General features: G+C 45.2%; 2 protein-coding genes across 2 annotated transcripts in view; both read left to right on the top strand.

Annotated features, from left to right (window-relative positions):
• Nucleotides 1-1,770, top strand: part of KANK1 (KN motif and ankyrin repeat domains 1) — a 97,602-nt gene extending 95,832 nt beyond the window's left edge. Inside the window, exons 11-12 of the mRNA XM_067316054.1 lie at nt 224-322; nt 772-1,770. Of these exons, the coding sequence (XP_067172155.1) occupies nt 224-322; nt 772-834 (162 nt within the window). The 3' untranslated portion in view covers nt 835-1,770. The remainder of the gene's footprint in view (nt 1-223; nt 323-771) is intronic.
• Nucleotides 1,771-19,043: 17,273 nt separating this feature from the next.
• Nucleotides 19,044-19,447, top strand: part of DMRT1 (doublesex and mab-3 related transcription factor 1) — a 59,845-nt gene continuing 59,441 nt past the window's right edge. The window contains exon 1 of the mRNA XM_067315700.1: nt 19,044-19,325. Within this exon, the coding sequence (XP_067171801.1) occupies nt 19,044-19,325 (282 nt within the window). The remainder of the gene's footprint in view (nt 19,326-19,447) is intronic.

Below are 19,447 nucleotides of genomic sequence, written 5' to 3'. Positions count from 1 at the left end.
TGAGGCCTCTGACAATTGGACTGCCTCATAAAACAGCAGCACAAGGCTTGTTGTCACTTAATTATAATAGAAGAAATTAAACGGGACTCTAAATTAACCCAGCTGTCTGAGCAGGAGGGCCTTCACTTCAGTAACTTCCTTCTCTGGGGGCTGATGGAGCTTTAGAGGGATCTGCTAAAGCACGCAAACAGTAATTCTTGTATTTCTTCCTTCCTTCTCTCAGGATGGCAGCACAGCACTTTCTATAGCCCTGGAAGCTGGACATAAGGACATAGCAGTTCTTCTTTACGCCCATGTCAACTTTTCCAAAACCCAGTCACCGGTTAGTACACGGCCTCCTATGTGTTTTGAACATAGTTTACATTTTAACTTGCTGTTCCTGAACGTAATAGAAAAATGTAGATAAGAAATGAAAAACCCCTCGTGTGTGCAGAGGTGCTGTTGCATCATTGCAGTGCTGATTACTGACCAAGTCACCGAAACAGAGTTGGTTACAACTGTCCTAGGTGCTCTGTCAAATATCCGCCTGCTCTCTGAGCCCTGACTCGCTCTTCTGATAAACTGCTGCTAAATGTTTCACTGTATAAACAACATGTACTCGCAGGCTGTATGATAGCTGGTACTCCTCTTCCCAAAATGGAAAAAAAAAAGATTCATCTGTGCAATAAAAAGGAAGGGACTGAACAGACTGCTTGTGATTGCTGTGTTCTCATTCAGCGAGCTGGATTAATTTCCCTTTGATTAATTGTTCTTTCCTCTCCTCTTTTCTAGGGCACTCCTAGGCTTAGCAGAAAGACGTCTCCTGGTCCTACCCACAGAACCACGTTTGAGTAGTAATGCATGAATATCTGTAAAAATCTTAATGCCATCTTCAAGCTGCTAATTGTTACTGTTTTACTGAGACAGATACTGAATGTAATTGTCTTGTGCCTGAACTCACCAGCAAAGTGAAAGCAGAGACCTAGTGCTAAAGATAGAAAACTGTAAACTTGAAGCAAGCGTATAGTTAGGTAGTAGACGGCTAAGACCCTTAGCCAGAACTATTCTTTTGCTCACTTATTCGTCTTTCCACACACTGGCATAAATACTGTTTTTCTTTGCTGTATATTGTCTTTTCCCATGTCATATACAGTTTAAGAACTTTAAAGCTATCCGTGGAAGGGTCCCAGTGGCATATTTTTAATCATTCTAAAACATACTTATATTTGCTATGCCTAGACTTTATCACAGTAACCTTTTTCATAAATTTCATTCCAACATGATTTTGATGTTTTTAATTATTTTGAAATTCAGAAGTTGCAGTTGCTTATATAGTCAGCTCCGCGGAGCTTGAGCTGGTGGGTGGATGGGTTAGGAATAGAGAGCAGACCCTCTGTCAGGTCTGAAGTTCAAGAAAGTTGTTGCTTATTGGGGATAATGTATAACTTTTTATATTAAAGATAATAGTATCTATAAAATTAACTCGCACAGTATTTTCAACATTTTATATTCCTTAATAATTAAAAACTACATGAAGAATTACATGTCTTGTTACCATATTTTTATTAACTGTGTCAGTCCATAAGCTCCATACATGTTTATTGGAGAATAAAATTAGAGGTACCAGCTATATATTCCCCTTGAGTGGAATTGAGTGTAGTTCTCGGTGCATATTTATGGAATGCTATTACCTTGTCACATTCACTTTAGTCATGTGTATTTAAATGTTTGAAGTGCCTTAGACTCTTGCCATATTTTCAGAATAAAATTTCATTATGCTGTTTTACTCCCCTCCTGTTTTACTTGTGATTTGTCATCATCCAAAAACGCTGTGAATTACAACCGCAGTAGCGAAGCAGGATAGTTTGGTAAGTCAAGGCAGGGAGGACTGGATAGTTCAACCCTTGGGGGGTTGCTGATGTGTGCGGCATCGGTGCCCGAGCGAGCTCTTTCCTGCTGACTGTCGGAGTGAAAAGCTTTGCCCAGATGATCCGCCTTCGCTGGTGTTTGGCTTGCTGTGGAGGTTGGACCATTTGCTGAACGGGGAGAGAGATCTTCCCTCAAAAGACCTGTGCACCTCTGTTCTTCTGTATCCTTCCTCTTCCCCTCTCTAAATCCTCACTAAACAGGTTATCCTACACAGTCCCCTTGGCACAGGGACCCGTTGAAGCCATCCTCCTCCCGCTTGGCGCAAATACGGGCGGCTTGGACTGCGTGAAGTTGCTGTGAGCTCTGTCAGAGCTGGTTTGGTCGGGCTCTGCAGATGCAGTCTGATATTTGTACCAGGCCAGTACCCTGGTGCAAGGGAGCGTCCCATGGGGTGGAGGGACATTTCTCCACGTAGCAGTCCCAAACAAGCCCATCAACATGGAGTACATGACACTGAGACTCACTTCCTCATAAGTTTCAAGTTCACGTAGGATCTGGGTGGGCTTCTGGCTCGATAATATGAGTGAAAGTTTGGTATCGATGACACCAGGATGCTAACGCCAGTCTGATCCCCATCCCTGCTGCGTTCTGCATCTCTTGTCCCTTAAAGTAACCGCTTGTCTTCTTGGGCATCAGCAGCTCTGCTAAAAACGCACAGCGCTGTTCACAAGGGGGGTGAAGCCTGTGTGTGCAAGCTTCAGAGCTGTCCTGGCAGCACGTCTCTCGTTCTGCAGTTTGCTCCCACAGCAAGCTGAAATGACCGCGTTCAGGCCCAAGGGTGAATCCTGCTTTTCTGGCCTTGCTTTCCCACGCAGCCATTCTGCATCTGTTACCAGCTCTGACGTAGAAAGCAAAGCAGAGAGCAAAATCTCGCAGCGCTTTGCTCCCACGGGGTGATGGGGGCGTGAAGCGGGAGCATTGCTGCCGACGGTTGCCTTGTGTGCTCTTTAGTGCTCGGAAGTGCCAAAATGCTGCTGAAAGGGAGCATATTTGTATACACCATCCTGCAGCAATAAAAGCCGGGGTCGGACTAGACTCGGAAATGTTAATGACTTTCTATCACTGCTACAGCTGTCTCTTTCCAGGCAAACTCATGTGATGACATGGAGACACGCTCACCACTGTCCGTGACCCATCTTTTTGGGTGCATGGACAGAGCAAGAGTGGCTTTCCTTTCATTTTTATAACTGCTCATCTGTCACCCCTTGCCACAATTTGGATGACTGTTTGGAAAGCAAAAAGAAGCCAAGGTAGCTCGTTCTTGTCCTCGTGAGTTTAAAACACTTTCTGTGCTGGTGTTACACAAACCAAGCTGATGAAGCAGAGAACAAGATGACTGCTTTAACCACTCTGAAAAAAACTGTTCTATTAAGTATACTTTTAATTTCACAGAAAAAACAGTTTACTTGTTTATAGGTGCACGTCTTTATCCAATGGGTTAAGTTCTTATCTAGTGAAGAGATATTTTATTGCCAGAACAGTATCTGGACCTCGAGCAGGTTTCTATTTTCTGTTTTACCAAGAACATGATTTTTATTTAGCGTTGGTTTGACCAGAAACCATTTAGTTGTGCTTCCTGCCATAAGGAAGTCAGTAATCATACCTTTGACTCTGGCTTATATCTCATGACAGCAATTTTAAAGCCTGTGGGTCACATAAAAGTCTCCACAGCTACAGATTTTGCTAAAAATAGTTTTTTAAACAAAGATCTTTGTTACTGCACTACTACCTCATTACTGTGCTTCTTTTGCACATATGCATTGTACATATTTGTACATATTGTAGCCTAAGACTAAAAAAATTTTTTAAAAGCCTGTGAATTTAAGTTTTCAGAGTAAAGGGCCATGACTGTGAGGATCTGGATTTCTGCAGGTCCCCTGTCTCTCCCTCCAGAAATCAGTTGGCGTTCTGGGTGTGACTGTCCTTGCAGGGTTTAAAAGGGCCAGTGATTTAGGTATCTAATGACACAGATAGAGTTGCCTAGAAGTACCTTAACATGTTTTTAACCATGGAAATGTGCACAGGAAGAGGAATGTGGAAACAAGCATTCTTTCCTTTCTTTTTTTTTTTTTTTTTGGTAAAGAATTAGTATATCAGAAACCAACATATTAGGGCATAAAAATTTTTTTGAGTGATTGCATTTCTTTCTAATGGCCTTGACTAGCATAAGTCTCAGTGGGAATATAGTAATGCAAGTGAGAATCCCTGACTTTAGGTGCCACTTATCTGGTGAGCACAAAGGTTGGCCCAGCATTGGCCTTCTAGAGCTTTAGAAAATGTCAGGTTAAGCTCTGGACTCTGCATATCTCTGTAATATTCAGCTTCTTCCCAAAAGCTCATGCACCATTGCCTTGGGATTAAATCCCTTGTAAAGCAGAGTGCCCCCAGTTTTAGTAGTATGTTAAAGCGGGCCATTGCACCGTGCAGTTAGGGAAGCTGCCAAAAGCAGCCAAAGCTTTGCATATATTGGTTGATGCAGGTGAAGAGTACAGAATAAACTGACTATTTTGCTAAAGCCACTAAAAGTCATCTTTTGCCTAAAATCCTGTTAGGGGAAACTTAATGAATTGAACAGTATAAGCAGTTAAAAAGGAAATAATAGTAATTACTCCCTTAGCATTTTGTTTTCTTTGATGAGCCTCCTGTTGCCAAGAGCTTGACACCTGAGGCAGTTCAGGCTGTGAAAGTCAGGCCCTTTCCCATGAAAATAGTTGGGAGCTTCCTGAGAATGCTTGTATCCGCCAGTGCCCTTTGCAAGACAAGTTTAATTCCGCCTGTTAATGTTGGATAGCATTATCACAGGTGCTGGGATTAAGGGGTTTACCATGCATACCAGTGCCGGTACTGAACCCCACCATCACCACCACTACCGATCTCGCAGACATTTGCTTTTCAGTTCAGATCAGATGATGAGTGACTCTCAGTATATCCGAGCATGATATTGTCATCATCTTTGAAGTCCAGCTGCCAGTGAATTATTTAAAAGCTCTGACACTTTTCTGAGACTGCAAAATACTTCATTGCCTTGTTCCAGTTATACTGTGATGCATTAAATGAAGATGAGTGGTACTTATAATGACCCTAACAGGTAAGAGGTGAGGGTTACTGATACTAGTTTTAAAATGATGGGAATTAGGCAGCACAACAGTTATTTAAATGCACGGACCTAAGAAGCCGTTTTTGCATTCTCTCAGAGGTTTTGTCTTATTGATACAGCTGGAGGAACTGAAGTTGTTTGAGAAATACTATTATGTCTGTTTCTTCTGAAGTTTTGTGTTTTTTTTTTTTTTTTTTTCGCTGAGAGGCCTGGCTGCTCGGCGTCCAGTTCAGCGGCGGTGCGAGTAATCACAAGCCTTGGCGTCAGTCCCCGACACGCAGCACTGGCTCTGTCTGCTGGAACGGAAGCGGCCCGAGCTTGGCCGCTGCCTCTCCACGGCTCAACAAAGGCCGTGACGGACGGACGGACCAGCTTTGCTGTGGTTCGGTGCACGCCGGTCTGCAAGCTTCATCCTTTCCCGCTCTCGTGCCTGCATCCAGACCGAACCACACAAAACCCAACTACGAACGTAACTCGGGCTGTGTCCCTGGGGCTCAGCTCAAACGCAGATGCATGGGCCAGCCTCTGAGAGCCTGAAGGAGCAGGCCAGGCTGGAGCGAAGAGGTCAAGGAACAGTGCTGGAAAACATAAATGGAGGATTTTGTACTAGACACCGTTAGAAAGGGCCAAAATGAGATCAGAGGAAAGGTATTCCCACATCCAGGCTTGTTCCATATTTCAGCTGGGAACTGTTAGATTATTGCATTTCCCTGCTTACAGCCTAATGGAAAGGCCCAGTGAAGTCACCGAAAAAATTCCTGCTGACTTCAGCTAACTTTGGCTGTTGTGACTCTGTGCACGCATAAGCTGAGCAGAAGTGTCTGCTTGGAGGTGAGGTATCTGATTGCTGTCCTTTCTCCTTCAGTTGTTCCACGTGCTGTTTAGTTGGTTTGGCAAAAGACCCAGCGTATCCGTATCTCATCCCTTCCCAGCAAGTACCGCTGGACAGGGAGGTGCTCGTAAGGAGCTGCAGAACTGCGTGCTGTCAGCAAGGATGCTTGGGAACCTCTGTGGCTCCTGCACAGCAATGCAGGAAACACCACAAAAATTTCTTGTGAAGATGGTTGTAGCAGCTTCTCCTAAAGGTAACTGTAAAACTGCACGTCTCTTTTCTGGTCAGGTTTTAAGGCAATGGGAGCAAAGCATGAGAGCAAATGATGATGAAAGTGGCACTGCCTTATGGCTATATAAGTAAGTAAATCGGTCAATATATCAGACAGTTCTTTGTTATAGATAATTAACAAACTCAGTGCCTCAAAAGCTCTGTTGTAGGTGTTCCATTTCCTTAATGATATGCACTTCCAGCTTTTCATGTTGAAATCAGAAAAGTTAAGCCTGTTTCCCCACACGCCCGCCCACTCCACACATGATCCCTGAAGAGATCTCACGAATGAGAAGTTCATCTTGGAAAAACAGAGGCCTCCAGGCAGTTTGTACTTGCGAGCACTTAACTAGGGTCCTGAAAGGTCAGGGGCAAGCTTGATGGACGTTTCTTTCCTCTCTATCACTTTATCCACCTGCACTTTGTTCCTTCAGCCAGTTCTACTGCCCCGGGTGAGTGGCACTCTTTGCCCATGGTCATTGGCTAACCAGCGCAGCCAGCAACAACAAAGTTAAATTGCCTTTTAAATAATCCTTACAATATAAAAGTGCCCTTCAAAGGCCTCTACAGTAAACACCTGCAAATAAGGGCATCATTATGCAGTGTATTATTAAATAAATTCTGCCATGAATAGCAGGAGTCACTCTCCATGTCTTCTAGACACCACTATGACCATTTGCATAATTATTTCCCAGATAATATAAGGGGTAGCATTTTTTCATTATATTTTCATTTCATTTTCATTTTTCATTATATTTTCATTATTATTTGCATTATAAAAGCAGTGCACATGCTTTTATATGAGCTGTAGAGTGCAGATCTGAATGCAAGTAGCAAAGGGACATTTCTGGGAGATATACAGGTAATATTTTTCTTCAGCTCCCCACTTAATGGCGTTAGCCACAGTTGTAGAAATAGCCCTTGCTGCGTTCTTCCTGAGGAGCTTTGGCTAGACACAGAAATGAAAGACTAGCTCATGTTCCCTCAATATTACAGTCATTCCTCATGCAGCCACATTAACTTCACTGATCTAAAGATAAGTCATTTTTTTTTGCATGCCATGGTGAAGAGGCAGATTATTAAAGATCCTCTTGTAGTTCTTGGCCTTAGTATCACATCACTCTTTCAGGGAAAAAAAAAAACACTTGCTGTCTATGGCAGTCATACTGTGGTGTCCCTGCATAGCTCCTGGGCATCTTCTGGGGCCAGAGGAACAACTTCTCTCAGTCCCAGAGGCAGGTGAGACCTACAGGCCAGCCAGTTGTAGCCCCTTGGTACTGGGGAGATGTGATCAGGCAGGAGCTGGCCCAGGAAATGGCCTTCCCCTAAACTGCAGTCATTCTTGTAAATTTATCATGAGAATTTTCCAGACCAACCACAGGTATCTGCTCAGAGGCCCTTTATTGTGGTGATTTAATCTACATGACTAACTTGGCAGGAGAGGCAAGAAGCACATTAATGCCTTCTGCAGTGGATACTGATTTGGGAGGATTGTGAGCCGAGCAGCTGCACAAAGAGATTGAGAGAGAGATTAGAAACATGGGCTGATAATAAAATGAGATTTGGTTTAGAAAAATAGACTAAAAAACAACTGAGGAAAAATAATGCAAGTTGGTGGGAGTGGGAGAAAGCTAGAAAGCTGTAACGCTGAAAGAGAACTTGTCTGAGAGTGAATTAAGCAAATGATGAAAGCAAAAATGGTCTGGGAGGGTTTTCTGGCCACTTCACATGGACCTTGGAAGGTGTAATGCAACTGGGTTTTTGGCCAGTGTGTCCCCAGAAAGACAGATCCAAGTGCCACCACCATACACCTAATCAGCCACGGTTGTTAACAAGCTGCAAGTTGAAGTTAAGGTAGAAGTTTACATGGATGCTTTCGCTTTTTTAAGAGACAAGTTCTGGAAGTAAGGAAGGTAAAACATACTGCAGTATGTGACTACTGAAATAACGAGCAGCACAGATGATTTGCAAAGGGGAAATAAAGCAAAGAGATACAGCTAAAAGTGAGAAAGTGTCTCAGGTTAGCTCTGTAAAAACTGGGTTTTAGTGCTTGGTAAGGCTGGATCAGTTTTTAAATAAACGTGAGCTTGTCAGCATCTCTGTGTATTGTGACACAAGGTCATTTCATGTTCTGGTCCTGATATAACATCAGCATTTATTCAGGACTGGGTCAGGAATAGGAGACACATGTAGATACATGAAAATGGTCACATGTATTTGTGCATCCCTGAAAACATACTACAGAAAAGAAATTATATCCCTCCTTTAAGCTGTGTGAACAAAATATCCAGCTCGTTTCCATAGTGAAGGACTTTTTGATCTCTTCTTCAGCCTGAACAACCCGCAAGGAAGGTCCTGGATGCTCCCTGCTGGTTCTCCTCCCCAGCTGCCCCTACCGCACCGGCTACTTCTTTGTGGAGCAGGGAGACGCCTACAGACAGGATAAATCCCATACTACTGCAAGCACTTTTAGAGAACAAACCTGGCCTCTCACAGGGCAGTTGCCGTACTTGCTAGTATTCCAGTATTGTTTCACTTATTTTTTAACTTTTTTTAAAGCCTCATTCAACTGCTGACATTTCGGAGCCTGTATGTATGAGCTGGCATACGCAAAGTCCTGTTCTTAAATACATATTTTCTATAACTTAACTTTGAAACCCACTACTTTCAATGCTTGTCCCCAGGTTTTCTGCTTACAAGGAAGCCTAGCAATATTCTCCTGAGATCTGAGACTAGCAGCTGGAAAAATGCCGTAGCCCATGTCTTAGCGTTGCCTTTGGAAGGAATGACTAGTGTTGTAAAACAACAGCTAAAAGAAATGTAGCCTCCATTGACAGAGAAGGGAGCTTTTTCATGCAGCCCTGTGCTAAACTCAGAAGTCCCTACAGCTCTTCTACCAGGTCATCATGGAAGAAGCTTAGGAGCCTGATATTACCTTCTAGGAAATCTGTAGCGATGGTATTTTTTTTACTTTTGAGGAGCTGGTCTACCCAAGAGCAGGAGACATTAGGAAGGCTGTCCAGGAAAAGACGGGCTCTGAGAACTACCTCTGCTCCAGGACCTCAAGGTTTTCCTCACATAACAGGATGATTTTCTTGAGAATGCCAACAATCCCAGGGTGTTTGCGTTACCTGCCACGCAGGCTGGTGAGGGAGACATATTTCTCAGGTTCAGGTGTGCCATTGCCAGCTAAAGTGTGATGGACACGTGAAGGCCCACCCAGTAACCAGATGAAAAGGGCCACATGCCCTCATTCATAGCAGCTGAGGACCAAGGCAAAAACTTTCTTCCGGCTGCAGAAAAGTCTGCAAAGCATTCTCTTCAGTCCTGCAAGGAAAGGCATTCTTCAAAAGTAGACAGAAATAGGGAAAAGAAGCTTTTGACCATGGGCCTGTCTAGGGAATCTCCCTGCTGGCAAGTGCTACTGGGGGGCATGAAACAAACCGGACTGGACACGCTGCTCCAACACAAAAACAACTAAACTGGGAAAACAGCTACCCCAAAGACTTTTATTTGAAATTTAACACTAACTGCCTGTAAGTAGCTAAAATAGCCGATTGCCTTTCACAGGCAGCAAACTTGATCATCTTCTGTGGCCGTGCAGAGCTGAGTGTGTAGAACGCAATGTTAAATACAATACAGCACAAACACGCCTAAATTACAGTCCTGAACGGCCGTGTGTCTTTTCCGTGAGATGTTGCGGGGGGCAAGGGAGGAGACAAGAGAGCATGTGGAAATTTAGCCTTGGCTTTAACCCAGGCTTCGGGGAAAGCATGAATCCAAATTTGCGGGGAAAACATGTGACTCACTTCCATCTCTTCCTCCTGTATCTCTTTCCAGCACTGCTGACTGTGAGTAAACTAATGAGTCCCTCATCTTAATGAAGCTGTCTTTCCCACTGCTTTGATTAAATCAAAACATAACCAAGTGTGTGAAAGTCGCTCCTCCAGCTCCCTGCCGGAAGGAGGATTGCATTAACTAGCATTTTGAGCCCAGGACACTCCTGAATTCCAGTGCAGGAACTAACACGATCTCCCTCTATCACCTTCACCTCCATTGATCCACTTACAAACTATGATTAATGATGTGACCTCAGAGGACTTGGTCTGGGGCATCAGTTATTTTGTGAGCCTTGATAGGACTGGCTTTTTGTTAGTGCTCATTGTGCAGCTGGTCAGGTGGTGCCCTTAATACTTAATAATAATAGTAATGATTTTAGAGCCCTTCTTTGAAAAGAAAAAAAAAACAAAAGGTAAATGGGGGATATTCTTTGTAACAACATTGCCAGACTCCATAATAGCTCCTATCTTAATAAATGGGATGTCATGATTCTACAGGATGAGGACTTTTTAAAACAAAATAAGGGTTTAATTTTCATTTTATTTCTGGAGTTTGCTTTGAAAAAAATAAATGATAGAAGTAATCTCACTGGACTATATAAGAATAAATAGCTACTGGGAGCTGCTTAAAGTATGTGCGCTCCACCCAGTGGACCAGAACATCTCCTGGCTGATGGGCTATCAGGTAAGTAGACATCCAGGCAGGTTTTTAAAGTATGTATTGTTTAGCCGATAGAGCACAGTGAATCCTACAGAGAGGAGTTATGATCTGTTGTGTAAACTGGTATTTGGGCAATTTTTGAGCTGTACTCTACTTACCTTCAGGTAACTAATGAATGATCTTCTAAGGAGTCATTATTATGAATTCATGGAAGCTGCTTTCCAGTATTAGAAAGGCGAGATCCATGCTATTGTTTCTGAAAACAGGTAAGAGAAAATAATAGCTTAAGCTACCCTGCAGCAAAGCTACTGTTTATTCTCAACCTTACCTGGTGTATCTGTTGCAGTTTCAAACTCTGAGGGTATTTAAATAGATTTTATTTGGGCAACTGGAATATCTGCATGAACTTCTAGCTGAGATTACAGACCTGGGCCCAGAATACCTTTATTCTGGCATCTGCAAGAGACTGTCTGCAAAGGGATGATAGAAAATTGAAATGCCTGTCTGATTAGTTTCCACACAATGTTCCCATCACCTGACAAGGAGTCCCCAGTCTAGACAAAGCCAGCCTAAATAAAAGTAATAGTCGGGCAGCTGAAATCATTTGTAACAAGGTGTCATCTTCCTTGGCACCTTCTGGCCAATAGATTTAGAGAAGCTCAATTACTAATTAGCCAATGTGCATATAAGATGTGCAGAGATCGTCAACCCTGACACCGCTGACTGGCATACAAGCAACAGAAGGAAACCGTTACCTAAGGAAGGAAACCTGCTGTCTAAGTGCTCTGATTACTCTTACCTTTGTGGTGCTGTCCAAAGCCCTGTTTGACAGCTCTGGCTCTCCTGATCCCTGATTCTCAGTAGGGAAAACGGGGCCACGGGAAGGGATGAGCTTTGAGGATGGGGTAGACTTAACACAACATTCTGTCCAGTTTTTGAGGGTCAACCGTGACCCATCTGATAGCTCGGGGCATCCAGGGAGGTGATGTGAGATGAGAGAGCACGGTGTGAGATGGAGAAGCGGCAGGGGAAGACCGCGAGGATGACAGGGAAGAAGAAACCCCTTTTCTCAGCATAGGAAAATGTGGAAAGGTTGGCAGCGTGCACCAAGTCTTCTCGCAGCATGAGTGACTAAATAACAATCATTTGAATAAAACAGTTGAAGCACCTCAGCTTCATCTGGAGGCAATTCTGCAGCCCCCTACCCCTATCTCCAGTGCCTGCTCGGTGGATCTGAGAGACTTCACCAGGGAAGTGGGAAGAAATGTGAATCGGAGACATCTGGAAAAAGCAGCATGCAATTCTGCATCCAGACACATGTGCTACACTGACTGATTTTAATGGGAAGCCAGTCAGAATGAAGTGTGGTCCTCTGAGAGCAAAACATTTTGTGAAAACCTATTTATTCAGGGTTAAATAAAAAATAAGAAAACACAGATTCACAAAGAGCTCTTATAACAATGCATTTGTTTCAATCAAGTATGCAAATTAAGAGCAACAAAGAATCATGCACAAATAATTAATATATTGGGCAGTCAATAAATCAACACAGCAAAAACTGCCCCTTCAGTTACCCCAGAAAAATACTCTGAACCATCCCTTAGAAACTTGGAACTCCATCAGTTTTAGGTTATTTAAGATCAAAATGTAAAATAATTAGAACTTGCACAACTGAAAAAAATGTAGGTAATAAAGCAAGTGTTTTATAATTTGAAATGATCTATTTGTTCCTTTAAATACCAATGGGCTTGCTCAATGAAGTGGGAAGTCAACTGTATCCAATAAGAGATTAAAGACCATAAATAAAAAAAGTAGCAATTAATTGTGTAGCCTATTTTAAGAGGCTGGAGCTTAGTTTGTCACACTCTGGCAGTCTATCAAATTCAGCTCTATTACAGATGTCTTAGAGCTGAATTGATGATGATATTCAAAACTAAGGGCATACTCTGCGATAGTCCTGCTCTGATGAAAGACCTCAAACATATAGATTGGTTATATGATTCTATCATTCTTACAGAGTGAATTACAAATGTTAGAAATGTCAGTTTAATGAGTCATGCAAGAATCTTCAATGATGTTCTAAGTCACTGATCCAATTAATTTTTTAAGTGTGCCTAAAATGAACAATGAAGACTGAGAAGAAGCAATCTGGTGGTTTCCCTATACTTGCTTTTTACTTCTATTTTATAAGTCAGACTTAATAATCCTTCCAAATAGGTATCCAAAGTCAATTATTAGCAACAACTGAAATTTCCAAGGATTCTGACAGCACAGGACCATATGCTTATGCTTCAGCCTTTAAATCTGCAATGAAATGCTTCAGACTTATATGGAGAAAATGGAAAAAGAGAATGTAGGTGTTTAATGAAAGAAATGATTTTTTTTCTTTTCTTTATCCCTGTTACTAGCAAAACTAGTGTCAGCAGAGACAAGCAGGTGACAAACATCTACATTTTTTAAACAAGAATATTTCCCTTTTATTTGCTTCATTGTATTTGAAAACTGCTTTGGTTTTGCCCTGTGCTTGGCATAATCTCACAGTGATTTTTGTTTCCAGTGAATTCTGTTTTTATGAAGTGCTCTGGGCCAACATTGTTGGCTGGGCTTACAGAAAGGAAGGAGAAGGGGGAGAACCTGTTGTTACAGACAGGCTTTTGTTGATTTTTACATAAATACCTTTAACCACAACCCAGACATTTGGATTGCTAAATTTTAGACTCTGATTAATGTGCATGTTGCTAACAAATGTGTGTTTGCTCAGACAAGTATCTCTGGTGGCTCTTCCCAGCTGTGGCTCATCTGAAGTTACTGATGCGGCAGCTCCCTTTCCAAAATGTCAGGAGAGAAGCAGAAAGCAGCGAGTGGGAATGAAACTCCACCTTCTGCGGCTGTTCAGATACGTTCCCTGCTGTGGCAGGCCTGTCCTCTGATCTGAGAAACGGTTCGTGCCGTTCCCTTTGGAGACGGGTGTCCAGGCTGGGTGTCATGTCTTAACCTGCCAACGGGCAAGGGTTTGCCCCAAAAGAGACTGAACTGAGTGGGGTGAAACATGAGCGCGCACGTCTTGCCCCACCACCAGCCAGTGGCATCTGCAGGCAGAGCTGGGGACAGCAGCATTTCAGACGGATGCACAGCGAGACTCCCCTAGCTCACGCATTGGAAGCTGTGGGCCATCTCCTCAGGGACTCTCCGAACTCTCACAGAGCAAAAGAGGCAAACAGCTGAGTGGCTGTAAGGCCATAGAGTGCTTCAGCTGCTTGCTCAGTGAACACGAATCCTTGACACTACGACGGAGAAGGAAAAGGAGCTTGAGGAGAGGAGGACTGCTAGAACACTGGAGCCCCTATGCTTGAAGGCCCCATGACCTCAGAAACACAAGTGCAACAGTGAGCTTTCTCTAACCATGGAAAAACTGATCAGTGGGTGTACAAATGAGCAACTGCGAGACACCGTAGAATGTTACGCAGAAGCATTTTTTGGGGAGCAGGGTAAGAAGGAAGCTCTTGGGAGCTTATGTTTGAATGAAAGCTTTATCTTGATTATATGAACTCACAGCAAAAGCCATCAGTGGATTATCGGATTTCATTGTTCTTGAGTAATACTGCTAATCCCAACACCCTACTAAAGGGCCTGTGCCCTGCCTGATTTGAAACTCCTCTAAATATGGGGCATTTTAATACAAGGCTTGGGTTTAGATCTGCCTGTTCTGAGAAGGAACCTTCAGAGAATCACAGAACAGTTGAGGTTGGAAGGGACCTCTGGAGATCATCTGCTTCAACCCGTTTCCTCAAGCAGGGTCACCTAGAGCAGGTTGCCCAGGAGCACATACGGACAGCTTTTGAATATCTCCAAGGATGGAGACTCCACAACCTCTTTGGGCAACCTGTGCCAGTTTTCAACCACCCCCACAGTAAAAAAGTGTTTTCTTATGTTCCAGTAGAAATTCCTGTGTTTTAATTTGTGCTCAGTGCCTCCTGTCCTGTCACTGAGCACCGCTAAGAAGAGTCTGGCCCTGTTGTCTTTACACCTTCCCATCAGATATTTATAAACATTGATAAGATCCTCCCTGAGCCTTCTCTTCTCCAGGCTGTAGAGCCCCAGCTCTCTCAGCCCCTTCTCATACGAGAGATGATCCAGCGCCTGCATCATTGTTGTGTCTCAGCCTTCAGCTGTTGTTGTGCAGACTGTACTAGCAGCAAAATCTGAATACAGGAAGTCAAATATGTATACAGGAAGAGACAAACAAATAGTTATATGCTGCCAGAAAGTATAAAGATAATTCTCCACCTGGAATACAAAACCTTGTCTGTGGAGTTGTGTTTGAAGAGCCAGTGGACAAAACTTCTGCTTTCTTATAAGTTAAAGAAGGTTCAACATAAGGAATAAACTAGAGGCAATAATGAACGAATGAAACAGGGAAGAGAGGCGTGCTAGTATGCAAGTGAAACTACAAAAAAAATGCATGGCTTATTTATGCCACCTGCTGGATTTTTCCTGAAGTATCTTTTCAATTGGTTTAGTTGTCGCACACGTGTTTGTTATTCCAGCAAATACTTACTTTTGCATGGGAAGCTACACACACAGGCCATTCTGCTGATATCAAGCAGATTACTCACGTGAGTAATGCCATGTGTGGACTAGCATAGCTCTAATATGGAGATGTGGGTATTTGTATACCTCTATTTATTCTGCTGACTTGATGGTTATATGGCAGCTAAGACATCCAAAGCCAAAGACACGGACTAGCAGTGAGGTTTGAGGAGTTTTTCCGGAGCACAAGAATATCCTGCCACTGTCAGCGTCTCAAGTGAATGTCCTGGGACCATTTCCCTCCTTTGCGTGCTGAAAAAAACAGCTTGACTCCCCCTGGTTGCCTTTGATATTTTGTTCTAAACGTACTAAAAAGTGCTTATGGATATGTTGATGTTCTCAAACAATGCCATCCAGCAGTTGTGCATGCTTTGTCTTCTGTCTCTTACCACTCCTGCTCCTGTGCTCTGCTGTGAGGCCATAAGCAGGACAGGTGACATGGTCTATAAGGTGACCTGGGACAGTCAGAAAGACCTATTGTGAAGAGAGGGGGCAAAAAAAAAAACCTATGATTTGCTATCTGCACAAAATTGGTAAAAAGAATCAGATTCAGCAGAGATACTGGCCATTCACAAGACTGGGATGTGGAGAATAACATGCACATCCTAACTCACGTGAAGAGAGGTGTGGGTGATGGAAAAGGATGTTGAATGGGTCTGCAGTATTTTGCTCCAGGGTGTATGTAGCCCTTGTTTGCCGGGCCACAGCACAGAGGTGATCACGGGGGCAGCGTGTGCACAAATGCTTATGCTGCTGAGGCACAAAGTCTGAGGCCTCAGTGAGGAGTGGTGGGAAAGGGAGAAATTCCTTCACAGCCAATCTGTGGGCTATTGCTCTCTTTTTTTCCAGCTATTGTAAATAAAATAGTAAGTTACTTCGTTCAGCAGAGACTTCCAGTAGGACTCAGCGTATGAATTTAAGAAATTCACCGAGTTTTTGGAACAGTGTTGGAATGAAGAGCCCTGGGTTTAGTCACAGAACGGCCAAGAGGAATACGATCTGTTCCCAACTCCCACACGAAGAGTTCTCCCTAGAAGCTAAGAGGATGGTCAGTCTCCAAACTTTTTTTTTTTTTTTTTTTTTGGGGGGGGAAGCCCTGCAAGAGACTGAATGCACCCTGCCCTGCTGACTTGTGTGACACCAAAAGTCCTGCTTCCCAGGCAAGGCAGTCAGAATTGCGCCCTCTCTTGGCCCTTGGACTCCTCTCTTGCTTGTTCACCAGAAACATTAATTAGTTTTTTTTTCCAGTGGTGCCAGTAAATAGCAGAAATGTTTAGTCACTGATAACACTGTCAGATTCACATTACAGGCATCCAGATTTACATTAAATGAGCGACTGTGATTTCCTGAAGATTTGCACTGATACTGTTCTCATGTGTTAGAATTGCAGACAGTCAATAACCAGCTCCTATTCCTGCATAACTCCACTGGCAGTCAGTCCAATAACGTTCTTTAAAACTTGCCAAATATCAGTTTAAAAAAAAATTGAGACAAACCTGATAACACATTAAAGTGTATTCAAAGTGTGACTTGAACTAACAAAAACAAAGCAATTCACAGTTAAAGGACAGACTGCCCGCTTGCATTCAGGAGGCATCTGGCTATTTGGGTTGCATTCATTCCCAATACAGAATAGCACATTAGTACTTAACAACTTCAGTATTTCGTTCCTCACCAATAGGTTCCGCAACATTATGGATAGAAGAAACCTGTGCACTTAGCCTGAAAAACAGGAGTGGTAAATACTGCTTGTGTGAAAGACAGATGAATTAGCGTGCTTTTTGGAACTTCTTACTGCTTTCTTTTTTTCTCTTCCCCCTCCCACTGACATTTCTTATCTGCTCTTTCTTTTCCTACCTTTTCATAACTCAGTTTGGTTTTCTTAATTTGTGTCTCTTGTCCTTTAGATTTAGCCTCCTTCCTGTCACCTCTTATTTTCTGCCATCTTCTCCTTTTTCAATTGTATCTAGTCCTTGATCCTTTGGTCTCTCTAGTCAATGGGAGCATATAGATAGACTTCAAGGCAATTTGCATCTGGGCACCTGAAAACATCCCTCCCAGGGCTCAACCATGCACAAGATTTCACAAGCTGGAGCTTTCAAATTCGCTTTCCATATCAACTTGCACATTGATGACAGCTTCAGGGCCTGACCAGTGCTCCTACAAGTCAAGAAGTTCTTTCCTGGTTTGAGAGGTGGGGTGGGGGAGTGGGGGGGGGAATGAATTTAGCATTTCAATATAGGAAGGTAAGCACACCTAAACACTAGTAATATACATCATTTGTTTTACAGTCTAAATTGTGCTTTTGTCCCACTAAAAATGGTGTTTTCCTTTTTTTTTTAATTATGTGCAAGTACTGACCTCAGAAATGGCAACCCCAATAAAGTGAAGTAAGTGAAAAGTTTCTTTCACTCCCAGTTGAATGATTCTCCTGTCGTCCTGACTGACTTACCTGGCTTCGGCTTTTGCTGCCGGTGCCTCACTGTTGAGGACTGTTTTAATGTTGGAGACTGAGGTTTTACAGCAGGGTCTTAAAATGTGCAATCTCTGGAGGATGGCAAGCCATATAAATGTTTCTGAAGTTCTACCACGAAGTAAAGTTTTAAAAACATATTCTGTGAATGTTAATGCAAAGCGTCAAGCGAAAATGAACTGAGGCTTTCTTCCGGCTGGGATATGTATTGATTATTTACCAGCAGGGAGACTTAGCCTTAACAGAATTAGCTGGGAGATAGCTGATCTAGAAGAGGGAGAAGCTTTCTTTGGCTTCTTCTAGTAGTAATAAATTTCTACCTACTGTAACTTATTACCATCTGATATGCTGAGTCATGAAGCTGGGGTTATAGAAATCTTTATGCAATCTTTATAAATCAGCCTCACATAATCTCACACGCTTTCTGCTTCACCTCTGTTGAGTCACTCATTTGACAGTTGTCATTCATCTTAGATTGAGGTGTAATTTAATAGTTTTGTTTCGGAGTGAAGATAGTGTCATCTGAAGCGGAGCCCGGGAAGATTTAAAGGTGTAACAGAGGAGTTATTAATGTTGTAAATAATGTCTGTAGAAGTTGCACGGCTCTGTAAATCACACGGCGCCAAACGGCAAGGGGAGCCCACGTGGAAAGAGAAGGGAAAAGCACCTTCCACTTCGCCGCCGCAGAGCGTACCGGTTGTAAGCACGTAAAACGCCGCCGCCGCGGCCTCCCTCGCCATAGGCGCGCAGGTCGCCTCCGCTCGCGTGTTTGTTCGGGCCTCGGTGTGTTTATACCCGTCTGCCGACGCTCAGCGTGGCGCGATCCCTCAGCAGGGCACTCGGCCTGGCAAGGAGCCAGACGCACGACACGCGCCGCGCCGGCTTCGCCTGTAAGCAGCGCGCGCGCCTCGATGGCGTCGCTGCGCCGTGGCGCCGTCGCGGCCCTCCGCCACGCGGACCCGGCGGCGGCGGCGGCGGCGGCGCGGGGCGAGCTGGAGCGGGCGGAGGCGAGGCGCGCTGGGCCTCGCGGGGCTCTCGCGGCCGGGCAGCCCTCGAGGCCCGCGGCGGGCGGCGAGGCGCGGCGGCAGCGGGGCGGGCGCCGGGGCGGCCGGGCCGCGGCCCCCGGGGCGCTGGGTGCGGGGCGGCGGGGGGGGCCCTGCCCCTGCCGCTGCCCCTGCCCGTGTCCCTGCCCGTGTCCCTGCCCGTGCCCCGCTCTGCCCCGGCGCAGGGGGCGGGCGGGCGGCGAGCGGGGCCGCGGGCTGCGGCGGGAGGGGCGAGGCCGGGCGGCCGCCGCCCGCCAAAAGGCGCCACCGGAGCCGACGGGGCGCGACGGGAGGCGACGGGGCAGAGCGGCGCCGCGCCCGGCCGCCGCCATGCCCAGCGACTCGGCCGCCTTCGGCAAGCCCCCCGAGGCGCCGGCGCCCGGCGGCAGGGCGGGCGGCTTCGGCAAGGCGGCGGCGCTCATGGCGGCCGCGCCGGGGGCCGGCGGCGCCGGCGGCGGGAAGAAGTCGCCGCGGCTGCCCAAGTGCGCCCGCTGCCGCAACCACGGCTACTCGTCGCCGCTGAAGGGGCACAAGCGGTTCTGCATGTGGCGGGACTGCCAGTGCAAGAAGTGCAGCCTCATCGCCGAGCGGCAGCGGGTGATGGCCGCCCAGGTGAGCCGCGCCGCCGCGGCCGGGCGGGCAGCGGGCAGCGGGCAGCGCGGCGACGGCGGACCCGCGCGGACCCGCCGCTGCCGCCGCCGCGCCCGACGCCTGGGTGCAGCGCGGCGCCTTTC

This window comes from Apteryx mantelli, chromosome Z, assembly GCF_036417845.1.
Source record: "Apteryx mantelli isolate bAptMan1 chromosome Z, bAptMan1.hap1, whole genome shotgun sequence".
Lineage (NCBI taxonomy): Eukaryota > Metazoa > Chordata > Aves > Apterygiformes > Apterygidae > Apteryx > Apteryx mantelli.
Note: the sequence above shows the minus strand (reverse complement) of the source record. Positions and strands in the feature narration are given on the sequence as shown.